Source organism: Barbus barbus, assembly GCF_936440315.1.
Source record: "Barbus barbus genome assembly, chromosome: 50".
Lineage (NCBI taxonomy): Eukaryota > Metazoa > Chordata > Actinopteri > Cypriniformes > Cyprinidae > Barbus > Barbus barbus.
The window spans coordinates 10,485,130-10,503,488 of record NC_136728.1 but is presented as its reverse complement, the minus strand read 5'-3'; the positions used below and the strand labels follow the sequence as shown (position 1 = coordinate 10,503,488).

The window sequence follows — 18,359 nt, the reverse complement described above, 5'->3', positions numbered from 1 at the left end:
TTTCATATAATAAAATATAGAGTGATATTACACAAAATGACGTTCCAAAATGAATTACCAAACCCTTTCTTTTGCTTATCAGTAGTAAACTAAAACTCGGTCAACCATATTTGTAAGAGACTTATATTTTGTAACAGAAAAAGGAAGCTTTGGTAGCACATGAAAACCGCAGCTTTCAGAAAGCACAGGCTGTGCTGTTTGGAAATACCTTTATTAAACTACTTGGACACAAAAGATACAGTGGAGGAAAAGTATAATCAACTAAATTTCTGTCTTGCAAACTTGCAAACAAGATTCTTGCTGCTAGAAAAGCAAATATCCCTGGCATTCTTTGCCTTGTTTGCCAAAGACTTGCTCTCTTTTACATTACCTCCATCTAGAGGCACATTGAGGAATTTTTCCCTACTTCAAGATTGAAGGACAGATGTTCTATGGAAATGTTTACCCTTTACCCCTTTACTGGACTTAAAGTGAGTACACCAAGCTCTTTTCCATTCTATACTGTCAGTTTGTGTTTCCAGGTTTCATGTGTAATGTTAAGTGTCAGTGTTCAGTGTTTAAAGAATAATGTTATCCATGTCATTTGTAGCAAAAACAGTGGATTTGCCCTGTCAGGTTTTATATTTTTGAAGTAAACAAACTTAGCAGAATACAGTGTTTTATTAGAGAACCATGCAAGGGTCTAAATAACATACTTGTAGCACGCTATGTTCTTTTATTGCATTTTCTTTTACCTTTATGTAATTATTTACTTTGTGGAAGTTTTAGTGGTAATGTATGTTGTATAAAACCAGAATGGACACCTTCTCTAAAATGGTTAGCAGTACAATAGCAAGAGGAAAAAGTGCTATAGTTCACTTTATATTTGTACGCTCTGACCCTTAATGGTCAAGCCTGTAATATCATGTGTTGGTGAAGAGCAGGATGAATGAAATCCCCGCTGAGTCAAATCGGTTTCTGCCCATAGATCCATCTGTTTTCTTTTAAATGATGATGAGTTACAATGAGACTTAATACCTAAAAACAAGCCAAAGCACAAAGCAGGCGTTAAATGTTTCACACTACATATCTATAAATGCAATAATTTAATTTTAATTTTTAAACACATTCATCACCTGTAGTTACTGGGTTTGAAGGGGCCATATTTACTCAAGCCCATGTATTTGGCTTGTTCATCGGTGAGCTCAGTCAGGTGTGCGTCAAAGGTCTGCAGGTGCAGGCTTGCAACATACTCATCTGGTACACAAAGTACTGAATCAGTTTGTGATGCCATTTTTATCCAAATATGATTTGGTACATTATGAAATATGGATGAACAATAATAAATTCTGGCCATTGCGTTGTTACCCAGTTTCTTGGGAAGAAGATAGACATCTTGCTTGTAACGGCCCTCAGGGGCATTGAAGAGCTCGATCAATGCCAAAGCCTTCAAAAAGTATACAGAAAGCTAAACATGTAAACAAGAGGGAGACAACCTATCCATTCAGTATCAACAAAACAATTTTAAACCCAACTATAGCCCAAGACTGGCATGCTTCCCATTTACATTGTGTTGTACTAAATGCAAATGTTCTTTTAAAAGTTTTATTGCTATGCCCAGCTAATGTGTAGGCTACGTAAAAGAATAACTAGCCTTTAGGCTACCAACTTAAAACCTCTAAAAAATTAATGTATTAGCAAACTGCTTTCATACCTGTGTGGTGGCTGTGATGGAAAGCACGTATATGGGTACAGTGGAGGAGCTTAGATTAAGGACACGGCCCTAGAATCAAATGGTAAAACAGTAACTATGCCATTAACATTAATGACCAATATGCCATGAGGTTTGTAATGAGTAAATGGCGATTATAGCTTAACATGTTTTACACAAGTAGGACATTCTCTTAGATCCATTGCTTTGAGGCACAAATTGTTCCTAACATGCTGAAAAATAAGGTAAATATGTTTGTTTTATATTTTTAATAGTATTCTGTATTCTCTTACCTCTGCAAGGAGTACTATTCTCTTGCCATCAGGCCAAATAATGTGATCCACTTGCGCTCTCACATGCTGCCATATTAACTCTGGGGTTCTTAGACTGCTCTGAAAATTCCAAAGTTAACACAAATGACAAGAAATGCAAACAATTAAATTACAAGCATGCAGTTGTCATCACTAATTGTGTGTTTTATCGCGTCCTGCAACCACTTACGACATCAATTTCTGTATTAGAGCGTCCCATGTTGCAGACAACGCAGCCATTCTTCATTAGGTCCATGTGTTCCCTCACAACAACGTTTTTGTTACCTGTGTAGACAAAGGGTCCGCTGTCAAAGCAAACTGTATAAGGTAATATTACAGCAAAGACTTGTTTTATTTATGATATTGTGCAACTTGCCTGTGCAGGTGATAACCATGTCCACTTGTCTGACAACATCACCTAGTGTGGCCAGTCGAAAGCCATCCATGCTAGTTGAAATATAGTTGGCTGTCAGGAGTGATACTGTAGAAAATATAACTCTTTGGATAGTTTCTTTCAAATAACTAATATCTTACCATGCTTGTAGAGCACAGATGGGGTCGATTTCGGTTACATACACCACAGATCCCATCGCTTTTAGAGCTGCAGAGCAGCCTTTTCCCACCTGTGGGCACCAATATTTACACTTACGCACACAAAACAGAGGCCAATACTAAACTACTGCAGGTTGATGGACACCGCTCTCAAGTGGCATATTGACAATGGAAACTATCATTTACTGGAATCAGGAGTCGTACCTCTCCATATCCACATACGGCCACCTGCTTTCCCCCAAACATGATATCAGCAGTCTTTTTCAGACTGAGAGAATAGGAATAAGATAGAAAGTATACGTTTAATCATATAAATACTGTGAATTTAATGGAGAAACACTGGTATTGTTATCTTACCTATCCAGAATTGACTCCCTGGAGCAGTAGAGATTGTCAAACTTTTGTTTAGTGACCGAGTCATTCATATTTATGGCTGGCACACATAGTTTTCCAGCTTTAGAGAGGTGATGAAGTCTGATAAATGTGATGCAAAAACATTTGTAAAGCTGTAAGTTTCATTGTCAAACACCCTAGTGTCAATTCAGTGTAATCATCTCTCCACAAATGTGACAAATAACCAGGATTAGAAAGGGACCCAACCTGTGAATGCCTGTGATACTTTCTTCAACGATACCCTTGACTTTCTTGAAGAGGTGAGGATATTTCTTGTATATCCAATGTGTCATATCTCCTCCGTCATCGAGGATCTAAAGAAGAAAAGACCATTAACAAACTTCTATTTACAGGTGAAAACACAAGATAAGAGATACTATTGATCCTTGAAGGGAAAGTGGTCCCATATCACTGAAGGCACTTGTACCATGTTTGGCTCCCAGCCCTCCACATTTACACAGCGATCAATACACCACCAGAAGTCATCCTCAGATTCTCCTTTCCATGCAAACACTGGAAAATCTGCCATGGAGAGCAGAGGGCAAGATGAGGGAGAAATCAAAGAAGGTAAATAGTCACATGCAAAAAGAAAATGAATGACAATTAGATTGAGTTTCTTTTACCTTGCTCTGCTAAAGCAGCTGCCACTTCATCCTGAGTGGAGTAAATATTGCAGGCTGCCCACCTACACTGAGCCCCTAATACCATCAGAGTCTCAAACAGCACCTAAAAAAAGTATATAAATCTATTAGCCATTACTCCAATCTTAAATGTCACATGATCCTTCAGAAATCATTCTAATATGCTGATTTGGTGCTTAAGAAACATTTATTATCAGCTGTGCTGCTTAATATTTTTGTGGTAACTTTAATCATTTTTCAATCTTGCTGATCCCAAACAGTACAACAGTAGTTTAAATGTATATTTATTAGGGGGATATGGGAGGTGTTGGGGGTTTCATGTTTCATGTTGGTGCTGTCAACCTTGTAAAACAGGTTTTGTTTCTGTGTGAATTTTTTAGCATGATACAGTATACATTTAAAATGCCGTGAAGGGAAGACACTTACAGCTGTCTGGGCCGTGACGTGGGTGCATCCCACTATTTTAGCCCCTGCCAATGGTTTCTCTCCCTGGGCAGCTTTTCTCAAGGCCATTAGTGCAGTCATCTCTTTAATTAATAAAATTATGCACAAATTTATTACATTTCTTTCTGAATATTGTACAATGCTTATGTGTTTTAAACCATACTGTATGCCTACCATCCTCGGCAAGTTCTATCTCACGGCGGCCAAAGTCTGCCAGTTTGATATTTTTGATGCAGAATTCCTTGCTCCCTTTAGAGTTAATCTGTTGCATGTTTCGAGGAGAGACCTCATCTTCTGGATTTTCTGCATCTGAACCCCCTGCAAAATGAGAAAGTAAAATGGGATCAAAGATTGCGATGAAAATAAAAAAGAACTACCAAAAATATAAATTTTCCAGTTTGAAGGAATTTGTGTGGCATCTACCTGAGCTGTTGCTGTCTGTAGAGGAATGAGAAATAGAGTGGGACAGGGAGCGGCGTCCCGTCTTTGTTAATCGACTGTCAAATTCTCGTGTCTGCTCAGGATATTGGATTTGCTAAGGAAAAAAACTATTATATATATATATTTTTTTTTTGTATATTTAAAATAAAATCTATTTAAAATGCCTCAAATATGTATTTTTTGTATGTAGTATTCGATATATACAAATGCATTACCACCAAAACATTTTAATTTCTTTGTACAGTTGTCAACCTTTTATCTAATTCCAAATCTTGATATTTGAATGCGAATGTATCCATTTCCTGCAGAAAACCAAAATCTTAATGTGATTTCTCAAAATAATAGAAAAATTATAACCCCTTTATTCTAAAAGTAGACTCATAACTAATGGTAGAAATATTAAAATAGTGTTGGGACTAAATGTATAGAAACATATGTTTCAGATACAGACAAGAGATCTAATAGACCAAATATGCAGTAACTTTCACTTGCTCACAAACACAATAAACAAACAAATAACAAAGGAAAACTTGAAATTAAACACGGCATCATAATTACGAGTTTGTTAGGGTTAGCACTAGTAATCCCATTGTTTTACCTGCCAACAAAAATGTGATTATATATCAAAATGCTGATACTGCTTAACTATATTAGCAAGTAATGAATAAAAATTAACTTGAGCACCAAACCTTTTCACAGTCTACTCTGGGATTGGAAATTAAGTTTGTGTTTTCATAGTCAATAAACTAATAATATAACACCACTCAGGACAAAATGACTAAATTAATGAATATAAATTTCTATCAATCACAAAAAAACACACTTATGACCTAATTCTGAGAAAAAGCAACTTCTCTGGAAATACCTTGATGTTAAGAGACAACACAGCATCTTTTGATTCCCTGTTTTTAGTGTGACTAACCAGGCTGTAGACTTTCCTCATGGTGTCTGATCCTCTTGAGAAATGCGTAGAATAACTCCCACGTAAGCATTTAAAGGCTGAACCACAATGGTAATTGTCATGCCATGATGTTAAATGAGCAGGCTAGAGAAGCATGGGTCCACTGTCAGATGAAATCCTACACTGTGAGACCAGAGCCTGTACAATAAATTCAGAGATCTCTATCCGCTTACATGATTCGACAATGATTAAAGTCTATGAGGTCACAAAAGTTCCCACAAGTCATTTATTAATTCTGGCCCAGTGCCACTGAGCTGCTACTTGTAAGAGCACTGGTCTGTGTTCAGCCCGTGTCTCTGTTCAGGGTTATTAATAATGATCAAGAACAGGTTATTCGGTTACACGTCATTTAGCAGGCATGTTGTATCCAAAATTACTTGCTGTTCTTTGTGGTTCTCTTACAAAAGGGACAGTCCTTTGAAGCAACCTGGGGTCAAGTGCCTTGTTCAAGGGCAAAATGGAGGCAAGGCAACTCAATTCTTATGCTTTCCAGGGTTTAAACCCAGCTCATTTAATTTACCAAACCAGAAACTCTATTTACCCCTACCACATTGTGGTATATTGAAGCCAGTTTGCTTCTCACAGAGACAGTCCCCTTGGCACAACCTGGGGTCAAGTGTTTAAGGACACAGTGGAGGTAAGGAAACTCAATGGCTCTCAAATTCTAGGCTTTTTGGCGTTTAAACCCATGCAGTGCATTTAGGTTACTACACCCAGATGTAGTACCCTTATCCCACCTTGTAAAAAAACAACCAGTTCACTTCTCACAGAGAAAGTCTCCTTGACACAACCTATGGACAAGTGCTCAATGACAAAATGGAAGTAAGGGAATTCAAAAAACCATTAAGATTCATGAGTCTCCCTTTCCAAAGTCTGACCTCAGGACTTCTATAAGCTCCAATGACCAGCACAGACATTTAACCTTTTCCAAATCTGGTGTAAAACAGGACATTGACAGTTCTGTTGCTTTAGAGACTTTCCCATTGAAGTAACTGGGGATAAAGCACTTTGTTCAGACCAGCAGAGACATTTAACCCTTTCCAAATCTGGTGTAAAACAGGACATTCCTGTTAAAGCAAACTGTGATCGAGCACTTTGTTCAAGGACAAATTGCTAGTAAAGAACCTACACTCTCAGATTCATGGGTCTCTGTTTCATCTCAGAACAGACATTTAACCCCTTCTGAATTTGGTATAAAACAGGACATTGACCATTCTGATGCTTTAGGGAAATGCCTGTTCAAGCATCCTGTGATCAAATACTTTGTTAAAAGACAAATTGCTGGTAAAGAACCTACAGAGCTCCCAGATTCATGGGTCTCTGCTTCATGTCCAGCACAGACATTTAACCCCTTCTGAATTTGGTATAAAACAAGAAAATGGACAGTTCTGTTGCTAACAGGAAATTCTCATCGAGGCAACTGATCAAGAGCCTTGTTCAAAGACAAAATGGTAAAGAAGCTAAACAACTCAGATTCATGGTTCTCCCTTTCCAAGGTTTGACCTCAGGACTTCTATGACCTCTAACGGCCAGCACAGACATTTAACCCTTTCAGAATCTGGTATAAAACAGGAAATTGACAGCTCTCTCTATCTCTATAGGGGTATTCCTGTTGAAAAAAACGAGGGATCAAGTATATTGTTCAAGGACAAATGGAGGTAAAGAACCCAAATAACTGTAAGATTCATGATTCTTCCTTTCCTAAGTTTACATTACTTTTGTGATGCAAGTCAAGGTTTGAAACAGGAACACACTGAACAAAGTAATATTACAAATATGGGAGACTTATAGAATTAGTTCATTGTATTTATGTCTTACATTTAGTCTGTTATTACATTATAATGCACAACACTAAACAATAACAAATCCATTGTATTTATTCAGCTTCAGTTGCACTTACTTTTTTTGTTCTTGGTGCTTCACTGATGATTCCATCATTTTCATCGAACACTTCCTCGTTGTACTGCATTTTTGTGAGCACAGGTCGCCGGTTAGTTGCTGCTTCCAGCATTCTCAGTAACTTAGAGCTAATTGTTGGTAGTTGTGAGGAATCTCCATTTCCAGCTGTTTCCAGAGAAGAAGAAATTGCAGCTTCGTCATTATGGCTACTATCTTCCGTGCTATTGTTGTCTTCCATTGGTGGAGTTGCAGACTGAACCTCTGGTTTGCTGTTGAGACTGCTGTCCATTTTAATGTCTCTAGTTGAGTGTTGAAGTTCCTCTTTTGAACAGATGTGGGTGTTAAAGGTGTCTAAACATTGCCTTCACGCTAACTGCTTGTGGAAACAGTGTGAATGGCATGGAGGTGGGGGGGGGGGGGGGGGGTACCCTTGGGCTTGGTTTACTACTGTTTGATGCTGTTGTCCTTACATTATTTTTCTTGGCTGAAAAAACTGTTCTTTTGAACTTCTTTTTATCAAAATGTGTTGCTGTTTATATTAAATATTAAGCAGAACAACTGTTTTTGATATTGTTAATAATAGGAAGTCTTTCTTGAGCAGCAAATCTGCTTATTAGGATGATTTCTGAAGGATCATGTGACACTGAAGACTGGAATAATGGTTGCAGAAAAATCAGCTTTGCCATCATAGGAATAAATTACATTTTATAATTGAACTTTAGGTTGATTGGGACTTTTTTCCCAATCATCTCAATGGCAAAAAGTATCCTCATTTTTTTCTGAATTCACCCCTACAGCTACAGTATGTAATATTTCACTGTATAACTATTTTACTGTATTTTGACCAAATATGTTTTTATTTTCAGTGAGTATAAGAGACTTCTTTCAAAAAAATAAAAACGTTCAAACTTTTGATTGGTAGTTCAAGTAAGCAATGCCTTCACTCAGTTTGCTTGAAAATTATGGGTTTATCAGGAGGTAAACGAAACCTTTTATTTAATATACTTATATTCACTCGCCAGTTCAGATTCACTTTTAAATTAGTGCTTGTGTATGACATTATGATTTAAATATAGCTATAATAGTGGTGTTTTTTTTATCATTAAATAAAACAATGTTTGAGGAAATATCTGTTTACAGGAAACTCGCCTGTTGTGTTGACTAAATACAGAGTGGCAGAAACCATGTGTCTCCTGAGATTAAGGTGTCCCCATTTAACAGGTTTTTGCTTTCATTTAATTTCATTCAAAAGTGTAGCAACTAACAGATTTAAGACTGACATTTTTCACTGACTGATCCATAAATCTCTAAATTGTAAGGTGGCTGTGTAAACAGATAGTAAAGCCCCTTTCTATTGGACCTTTCGTGGTTATTGATCCTGCCATATCCCTAGCTGTCACTATAAGACTTTCATCAACCTTTGTTGAATGTCCGGACCTTCATTTTAAATGAAATCGTGGCTAAAATATGAGTCTCAGACAGGACACACGGTATGTTGAAAATCAGTGCATAGGCAGACTATGACATATCCAAGAGCCATCCAATAACAAACAAAAAAAGCTTAACAATATATGTATGGGTGGTTCTGTAATTAGGTGAACCATTCTGTCTACCAGAATGAAGTGAAAAAGTGTTACTTTGTGTCCCGCTCTGCCCTAAATAAGTGTCCGTGACATCAGATATTAATCTGATCCCTCAATGCGTGTTCTAATCTGTGTACGGGATTAATTTAGATTCAGTTATTAACACTCGATCATTGCAGCCACATAGAGCTGCATAACTATATTAAATATGTGCAATAGGTAGGCTACGTGAGCACTTAATGAGTAAAAGAGACCTTCTCTGTGATTACTATTTTTTATTATTATTATTGATGACTATAATAACTACTAAAGATCTAAAGTCAGTAGGCCTAATATAGTACAGTGATTCCTGGTACTTTTTAAAGGATTGAGCCACAAACCCAGTAATTTCATTTGTGCATATATCCCATATATAAAAGTATAAATAAAAATGTTGCAGAGAAAATATATGAACATTTAGGCCTATTGCGTAAATACGCACTAAAGCACATTAATAATAATATTTGATGTAGTTCAGATTTAATAATAGCTGTTTTAGTAAACAAAAACATTTAAAATAGGCCTATATGCAAAAAAAAAAAATTTGTTTCAGCAAGGTTTTTATTCTCATTATCTACACAGTTCACACTGATGGGCTATTTGGTATTATTGTCTTATTTTCTTACAGCCAAACAGCGTAGATCATTCATATTAATAATAATATTTAATGTGTAACGTATATAAAGAATGCTCATGCGCAAACGTCTACACCAATAAGCTCTGCTGTATCATAAACCAATGAAATTGGGGATGGGCGGAGCCACACGTGTCGACCCCACCTTAATGTGTCGCCCCGCCCCATCGTCCAGGGTGCACTCTACTACACCGGTTTAGGGTGACATTTTAAAATGTTTTACAAATTTTCAGGGTTTCATTACATGCATGATGTGCAGACGGTCATAAAACTGAAATAAAGCTGTGCTATAAACCCTATTAACACGGGCCTAATTAATTTTCCATGTTTGTATATAGCAGAATAATTCCACCAGGGGGAGCAGCGATACAGAATATATACAGAATACAGCAATATACAGTCTGTAAACATTTTAAATCTATTATTCGGTCACTTGAAGAAGACTCAATGAGGTGTGTTTTAGTTTCTTGTTTTTTTGTTTCGTGAGTTTGTGATTATAACTGCTGCCTATTCTTGGCAAGGACTCTTTTTAGAGATTTTTAATCTCAAAAGAGATTATCCAGGCTAAACAAAGGATATGTATATATGTATGTTTGTGTGTGTATATATATCATATTAGCTATAGATTTTACTTAAAGAACTATTCATACAATTAGTGAAACGAGTAAGAAATAAGAACTTTAATCCAACTCTTGCAAGACTAATTTGACATGATTAAAGGATACGTACAGAACAAAAAGAAAATACATAAAATGATTTTTTTAGCTGTTCTGAAAAATTTTTTTTTTTGTTAAAGAAGGAAAGAAGTTTGAAAGAAGCTTAACACATACACACACACACATATATATATATAAATATATATATATATTATATATATATATATATATATATATATATATATATAGGTATGATATATATCATTCTTGCTTTGACTGTATTTGTAAGTAGTTTCCATTTTTGCTTTCCATTAAGACTTCAGGGGCCTTCAACAGTTCAGCAGCTAGATATTTATCAGTTATTAAACAATACAGATGATAAAGACAATAATGGCTTTAAGTTGAATGTTGTTTTGTTATTTATTTTTATTTTTTGCATATTGTAGAGTTTCTTTGTTACATTGTTTAGTTGGTTTTAACGACATCAAGGTAACAGTATTGTAAAAGAGACGTGTCATTTATCCCGTTGTCCCAGTGACCTTTGAACTGATTTTGGGTTCATTATCTCATGCCCAGCTCTGATCACACCGGGCACAGATAAGGAATCCAGTCATGATTTTGTTGCCAGGAAACATTAGGCAGCATTAGCCAGCCAATGAATGAATGGCACAGTGCTACTTGAGCGTTACAGTGGCAGGTCAAACAAAAGGAAGTCTTAACACGCCATGGCACTGTAATAAAAACGGACACACCTATTTCTGCTCTGCTGCATTGAAGAAAGTAAAAACTTTGCCCTTGTTCCTGGTTCCTACTGTACTTCAAAAGATAAGACCAACTTCGGCGGATTAAAATTACCCGGTAAGCTTTAAAATCTCATTTCAAATATGCAAGCAGTGTAATGTGTCATTAATTTTCCAGCGCCACTAGAGTACTTTTACATTTGATGAATGACATACTTGTTCAAACATTCCACGTTTGCACTGCATTTCAATGGAAATATTCCTGTATTATAGAGAGTCTGCAATTCACTCATTTCTGCCTTGCATCATTTAAACACTGATTTAATCTCACAATAATGACCAGCTTGCTGTACAAAACAGTAAGGGATTATTATACAGGCTTTAGCTTGTTATGCCTACAGTAATTCTCTTGTTTTTTTCCAAATGATTTCTGCATAGTATCCTAGGGGAAAGGTTTAAACCAAGGATTTTCATCCCAACTAAGACCGGTAAATGTTATGAACTTGTCTCGGTTAGGCCTAAAGCAGGCTTATGATGAATTTATGTCAACCCATTTGTTCCCAAATGTTTTCCAGTTTACATTAGCACATATGAAACAAACAGCATGTCATTTTTTAAGACAACGGAATGACAAAATTGGGCGTAAGAGGTGTCAGACAGCTGGCAAGTGATCATGACAGAGAATTTCAATATATTAATAACAGACCCTTTAAATATTATAGCAAATATCATCCTATATAGCCTATCTATATCTGTGCTTCTTTAATGGGGTCTTGAGACAGAGGTCATATACAGTATCTGGTCACGTGATTTACAGCACACTTGTTAAATGTTTTACATGCTGTTAAAACAATATGCTCTTTATATTTAAAATAACTTGTTTCAGACCCTTCAAACTGAAAAGCAAATTCAATCACAAATGTGAAATGCTGGGTTAAATTCATTAGCCATTGTGTGGAAAACTCATTGATCTTCAATATATGAAAACATATTTAAGCAAATATACTTGCTTACGCATTTATTTGCCATCATAAACAAACATTGTAACGCAGCTAAAATGTGTAATATTCACTTTATAGCACAGTCTTGAATGTCTTGCTTTTTAAAAATGAAGATATATCAATATTTTAAATAAATTATAAACTAGGCTATAACATTAAGGACACATTTTTATTAAAACTATATTTTTGTGGCATCCTTCTAGTCCCTGCCAGAATCTGTTTTAGCATTTTTAACCTTCTTAGTTTCACTTAAAGACTCAAAGTGAACTTGTAAGGCTCCAGAGTGCAATTAAACTACTCACGGTATCATACATTTACATTTACATTTATTCATTTAGCTGACGCTTTTATCCAAAGCGACTTACAATTGCTATATATGTCAGAGGTCGCACGCCTCTGGAGCAACTAGGGGGTTAAGTGTCTTGCTCAGGGACACATTGGTGTCTCACAGTGGATTCGAACCCGGGTCTCTCACACCAAAGGCATGTGTCTTATCCACTGCGCCATCACCACCCCATACAATTTTTTTTCATACAACAGAAAAAAAAAAAAAAAAAAAAAAAAAATCTCAACCCATATCTAAATAACCATATAATGTATGCAACGGGGCCACTCATCAGCCAATCCCTAGCGCGCATGCGCGTGCTGCAGAAGGGTGTATGTTGTTTCACAGGTAAAGATGAACCAATGGGCTTCAAAGTCACGTACAAGGTTCAGATGAGCTGTCAGTGTCAGTGGCTTCATGGTTAACAATACATTTAATGTTCCCTTTTGGTACCTTAAAAAACTCATTAAGACGTTAATAAAATTGAACCCCACTAAGTGTAAGGATATTCAAGGTTGTTGACTGGTTTACTGTAAGGGTTGGGACAAGCTCATCTCGTCCTGTGCTGCTGCTATCTGTGGAGGGGAGGGTGATCAGACGGCTGTAGTGTTGGGAGAAGGGCAGATATCCGCAGCATTCCCCTGCATCCTCCAGTAATCCTAGTGTCTCTCCTTCTGTCTGTCCACGTTCATCTGGAGAGACCTCGTCTGCTTCTGTAGGGTTAAAATGGCCAGTAGCTTCGCACGGATTTTGTCCAGTAAAAGGAAGGTGGGAATCTTGTCGTTGGTCGGTGCGGGATCTCTGACCGTGGGATTCTTCCTGAATAGAGAGCAGCATGTCAATGCAGGAGCGCACGTCCGGAGAATCTATCCTGCTAGGTAACTACAGCCATGTCAATGTTTTATAACGACAATATCTTACAAAAAAACAATGAAATATTGTGAGAGAATGCCAAACAAACTATGCATTGTATTGCACAAATGCCTAAGTGGGCGTCAAATATTATTCATATGAGTCAGGAATGATTCAGTTCCACGGACGCGTAGCGATAAATAAGCATTATATTATATTAGGCTATATTATGCCTTTTAAATTTTGTATTCTATATTGTAGATCTAATTGTTTCGTTTAGATCTTTTAAATACAGTAGAATGAACCCTTTTATTTTTACACCTATTACAAAATGATGATCAGTGCAAATTTATTTAGCCTATTTATTTGTTTGAATACATGTTGTATACAATTAATATCATAATTCACATTTTGTATTAAAAATGCACATGTAGTGGTTGAACGTTGGCTGTGTCAAAAAAACACGAGACAGACAGCGTCTTGGGTTTTAACGCGTACAGAACGCGTCTATGACATTTGTTAGCGGCTCAAAACGCGTTCGGAACGCGGTTATGACGCTCAAAGCACCGTTTTAATTTTAATTTATTTATTTAACCTTTATTCCACCAGGCAAGTTGATAAAGAACAAGTTCTTATTTTCAATAACAGCCTGGCAGTAATAGGGAGCTTTATTAGGGAGCTCAGATCTGACGCGTACAGAACGCGGTTAATTTTGACGCTCAAAAAGCCCGTTTTGATAGATAGGCCCAACAACTGTGTTGGTAGGCAGCTTGTTTGGTTCTGAGACACAGCCATTGTCCTTGATTTTCAGCTTAGTTCTTTTTCTCAACAGTGCTGAATATCCAGATTTGCGGAAGCACAATAACTGTATGGCCAGTCACCTGACTCCTGCTGTATATGCAAAGCTGTGTGATAAAACCACTCCGAATGGTTACACTTTGGACCAGGCTATCCAAACTGGCGTGGACAACCCAGGCCACCCCTTTATTAAGACAGTAGGAATGGTGGCCGGAGATGAGGAGTCATATGAGGTAAGAGGATATTATATATCACACATTTGGCATATTAAGAGGTTAGCACATTTGGAGCACAAAAGTACATCAAATATGTTTTGTGCAGGTCTTTGCTGACATCTTTAACCCAGTCATCAAAGAAAGGCACAATGGTTATGACCCCTGCAACACGAAGCATCCCACTGACCTGGATTCTAGTAAGGTAAGAGGAAATGTTTTACTTGCACATACAACACTGACAGTAGTAGTGTTTCTTGAACTGTGGGCACTTTTATTTCCCGAAAATCTATATTCAAAATGATACTGAAATTATATTTCATTATATCAAAAAATAAAGATATACTATTTAATTGTGGGTATTGAGGAATAATAAAATGCTAGTCATGGAATTAGCCTTGGCAAGTCACCAGTATTTTCTAAAAATTGCATGAAAAAACGTTGGCATGAAATAAACAATTTAATTTAAAACTTTTTTTTTATTATTTGTTTAATCTTGAGAAAAAAATATTTTTTGAAAAAATACATTTGCAATTTAATTTGAAACTTTAAAATGTAATTTACACCACCACAAAATTACACTGTGGGGTAAAAGAAAAGTGCACATAGTTATATAATATCATGATAGTTTGGCATTCTTCTTTTTTTCTAAGATTAATTTTTTGGGGCATTTTTAGCCTTTATTTGGATAGCACGGTTAATTAACAGAAAGCAAAGTGGGAGAGAGAGAGGGGAACTCGAACTTTGGATGCCTGAAGCGCATTATCACTATATATCTCCGTACTGCCATGAGGCTACTGGCGCCAACAGTTTGGTATTTTTTAACATGTTTTAAATGGAAAGGCAGGTCACAAACACAAGCCTTACAGTTTCAAGTTACTTCCATTATGTTCATCCTATTTTCATCCCATCAGATACGGGGAGGCCAATTCGATGAGAAGTACGTGCTGTCGTCTCGAGTCAGGACAGGTAGGAGCATCAGAGGCCTGAGTCTGCCCCCGGCCTGCACCCGCGCTGAGCGCAGAGAGGTGGAGAGGGTCGTGATCGATGCCTTGGCAGGCCTAAAAGGGGATCTGGCTGGAAAATACTACAGCCTCACTTTGATGACCGAACAAGAGCAGCAGCAGCTCATTGATGTGGGTATATTCACAAATGTGATGATATTTAACTCAATAAGATTTCATGCTGACCTTTCGTTTTGCTATTTAGGATCACTTCCTGTTTGATAAGCCTGTGTCGCCCCTGCTGACATGTGCAGGCATGGCTCGCGACTGGCCCGACGCAAGAGGCATCTGGTGAGTTTTGAGTGGTTTGATGGCAAACGATGTCCTGCATTAATCCAGAAATAGTTTGAAGCAACCTCTACGGCCATGTGCTGTGGTTTGATATCGATCACGGAGTGTACCCGTGGCTCACTTACATCTCCTGCATTATTCATCCTCTGTTTTTCTCTTCTTCTTTCTGCTTGCAAGGGAAAGTGTCCCAGCGTTGCTAGACTCAATTTGGAAATTACCTTTGATTTAATACCCTGATGGTTTTCGAGCTAACAAAGCACTTCTGAAACCATTTGAGACTAAAAGTGAGACTAAAATGTAATAAGGTCAATGGTAACTAGGTTTGGGAAACAAGAACAGATTCTTATTTTAAAAATAACAGAACCATTTTGCCGATGTGGACATATTGGCATATTAAATAATGCAGCAAAGCGTTAAGCATAAAGTGCAACTATTGTAGTCCAACTGAATGACTCTTATCAATTGGTTGTTTTAGTAAATGAAAAATATGCAATGCAATCAGTGCCATCCGATTCTCGAATGAATGACTCTAAGTCACTCCTTTTTACTGTATCAGAAACATACAGCGCAACCAGTGGAGTCAGATTCTCAAACAAATGACTGAGTCGATTCTTTCTTTACAGAATCAGAAATATACAGTGCAACCAATGTAGTTCAATTCCAGATTAGATGCCTCTGATATGATTCTTTTGACTGAATCAAAATGGTGGAGATCTCTTCAAAAGCCTCATTCAATCCAAAAACATTTGGCGTCACATGCATATATTTACAGGCCACATATTTCTGCAGAAGATAATAATGAGATGCCTGTCAATTCCAGGCACAACAATGAGAAAACCTTCCTGGTGTGGGTCAACGAGGAAGACCACACTCGTGTGATCTCCATGGAGAAGGGGGGCAACATGAGGAGGGTCTTTGAGCGTTTCTGCAGGGGTCTCCAAGAGGTGAGGTCATGTATGTGTATTGTGTAGCATGTGGCTCTCAGTCACTGTTAAAAGTGCACAAGCCTCCATTATTTATCCAGCAGAAATGCTGCAGCTGGGTTTATTGCAGCTCAAAGCAATGCTCTTTTGTGGACATACAGTTGTAAACGCATCGTCCTGCCAGACGGGCATCTGTGTGTAATTATGTGTGTGGGTCTGTTTTAGTCTGTTGCTCATTCTAAAAGGGAATCACAAATATATATCGTATGTTTTATTTTTGAGCAGCTTTTTAATTGTTTTTAGTTAAAACAGAGCACTTTTGTATCTTTCTCACAAGACTCTCTCTTTGTCTCTCAGGTTGAGAGACTAATTCAGGAGAAGGGTTGGGAATTCATGTGGAACGAGCACCTGGGTTATGTTCTCACCTGTCCGTCAAACCTGGGCACAGGGCTACGAGCTGGCGTCCATGTTACTCTTCCTCGCCTCAGCAAGGTCCTCGCATTATAAACTTATGTCATGTTAACAATTTTGCACCTTGTTTTGTCACATGGATGCTAATATGAATGCATTTCAATATTTATGTTCACTTTTTCTTGCAGGACCCTCGTTTACCTAAGATCCTGGATAACCTGCGACTCCAGAAAAGGGGGACTGGAGGAGTGGACACCGCAGCTGTTGGAAACACTTTTGATATTTCCAATCTGGACAGGCTGGGCCAATCAGAGGTCAGTGGTGTCACAATAAACAAATATATTTAAGTTTTAAAAAAAAATTAGATAATGATATTCAAGTTATTCATTACTTTGTCTAAATAAATAAAAAATAAAATACTAAAAAAAAAAAACATTTTAAATGTTACAAGTAAATTTAGGCATCACAACATTATATAATGTACAGTATGAAAATGGATTTTGTGAGAAATTATATTTAACTGATATCAAATTATTACTGCCTTAAAGTTCATTAAAAAGAGGCAGAAAACTGGGAAAACAGATTTATTATTATAATTTAATCAAATTATAAAATTAAAGAAGAAATATTACAGTATCACTATTTCATCATTTTAATTTATATAGATTTTTGTAAGCATCTTTTACTGTGAACTGCGAAAAGATAACAGCACTTCACACAGCACATCAGATTACATATTTGTATAATTACTCTGCATTCTTTGTGATTTCATAATCATGCTAAACCATATTGCGTTTTTGGGCATTGTTAGAATTAATAAAAAAGTTACTAGCCAACTGGTGAATAACAGTGTTTCAAATACTCTCCAAAGATGATTTTTTTTTTTTTGTCGTATTTCGCACTTGAGTGTTAATTTCAGGCCCGATATATTGTGGTAAGTACAGTATTTAAATTTTTGGGTGAACTGTTTCTTCACCGTGACTTCTTGTCTCTATCAATATATACTCAGGTCCAGCTGGTTCAGACTGTGATAGATGGAGTGAACTACCTCATCGAATGTGAGAGGAAACTGGAGAGAGGCCAAGACATCAAAATCCCCGCCCCCATCAGCCAGTTTAAATAGACTGGCAGTCTTGCTTAGCTCCTCCCTTCTCCTGACTCCTCCCTCTTGTGTGTTCCTTCCTTCTTCAATATTCCACTGATTCTGATCCATAAGCATGCCTCTGTGTTTCGCCAGACAAACCACACTCCAGTATAAAACAGGAGTGAATGTATCGTACATCATGATTGTGTTCATGTGGCGCTATTAATTTGTCACACTGTAACTTACTTGATTGTGTTGCAATAATACTATAATAGCCATTTTCAAGATTTGCCTCAGGTGTCAGAGAATTAAACAATGTTTTTGCTGAAGATGTTAATGATATAAATTGCTGAAGGGTCTCGGAGAGTGTTTTATTGTACATTTTACTGTTGTTTTACATGAAGTAAGCGAAAAGCAAAACTATCACTGAAATAATTCACATTAAAGGTGCTCAGTCATGTTTTTATGTTGCAC

At 37.0% G+C, this 18,359-nt stretch overlaps 2 protein-coding genes across 5 annotated transcripts; one reads left to right on the top strand and one right to left on the bottom strand.

The window, feature by feature from the left end:
• Positions 1-176: 176 nt before the first annotated feature.
• Positions 177-7,635, bottom strand: LOC306867944 (putative adenosylhomocysteinase 3). Of its 3 annotated transcripts, none has more exons than XM_079413898.1 (17): positions 7,334-7,635; positions 4,455-4,566; positions 4,206-4,349; positions 4,014-4,114; positions 3,570-3,672; positions 3,374-3,468; positions 3,154-3,260; positions 2,911-3,027; positions 2,758-2,821; positions 2,536-2,624; positions 2,378-2,448; positions 2,192-2,286; positions 1,984-2,082; positions 1,694-1,762; positions 1,348-1,426; positions 1,116-1,236; positions 177-1,017 (listed from the first exon to the last, which is right to left on the bottom strand). In XM_079413898.1, the coding sequence occupies exons 1-17, from the start codon at positions 7,619-7,621 to the stop codon at positions 1,011-1,013; spliced, it is 1,761 nt and encodes a 586-aa protein (XP_079270024.1). In that variant the 5' UTR covers positions 7,622-7,635; the 3' UTR covers positions 177-1,010. The 3 variants fall into 3 exon arrangements, with proteins under 3 accessions (XP_079270024.1, XP_079270026.1, XP_079270025.1); XM_079413900.1 differs by lacking the exon at positions 7,334-7,635 and adding an exon at positions 5,395-5,728; XM_079413899.1 differs by lacking the exon at positions 7,334-7,635 and adding an exon at positions 5,338-5,718.
• Positions 7,636-10,914: 3,279 nt separating this feature from the next.
• LOC306868022 (creatine kinase U-type, mitochondrial-like) lies at positions 10,915-18,359 on the top strand. Of its 2 annotated transcripts, none has more exons than XM_079413994.1 (10): positions 10,915-11,102; positions 13,030-13,188; positions 13,995-14,193; positions 14,282-14,377; positions 15,087-15,308; positions 15,382-15,467; positions 16,288-16,411; positions 16,748-16,882; positions 16,990-17,115; positions 17,811-18,359. In XM_079413994.1, the coding sequence occupies exons 2-10, from the start codon at positions 13,037-13,039 to the stop codon at positions 17,922-17,924; spliced, it is 1,254 nt and encodes a 417-aa protein (XP_079270120.1). In that variant the 5' UTR covers positions 10,915-11,102; positions 13,030-13,036; the 3' UTR covers positions 17,925-18,359. The 2 variants fall into 2 exon arrangements, with proteins under 2 accessions (XP_079270120.1, XP_079270121.1); XM_079413995.1 differs by having other exon boundaries at positions 13,009-13,188.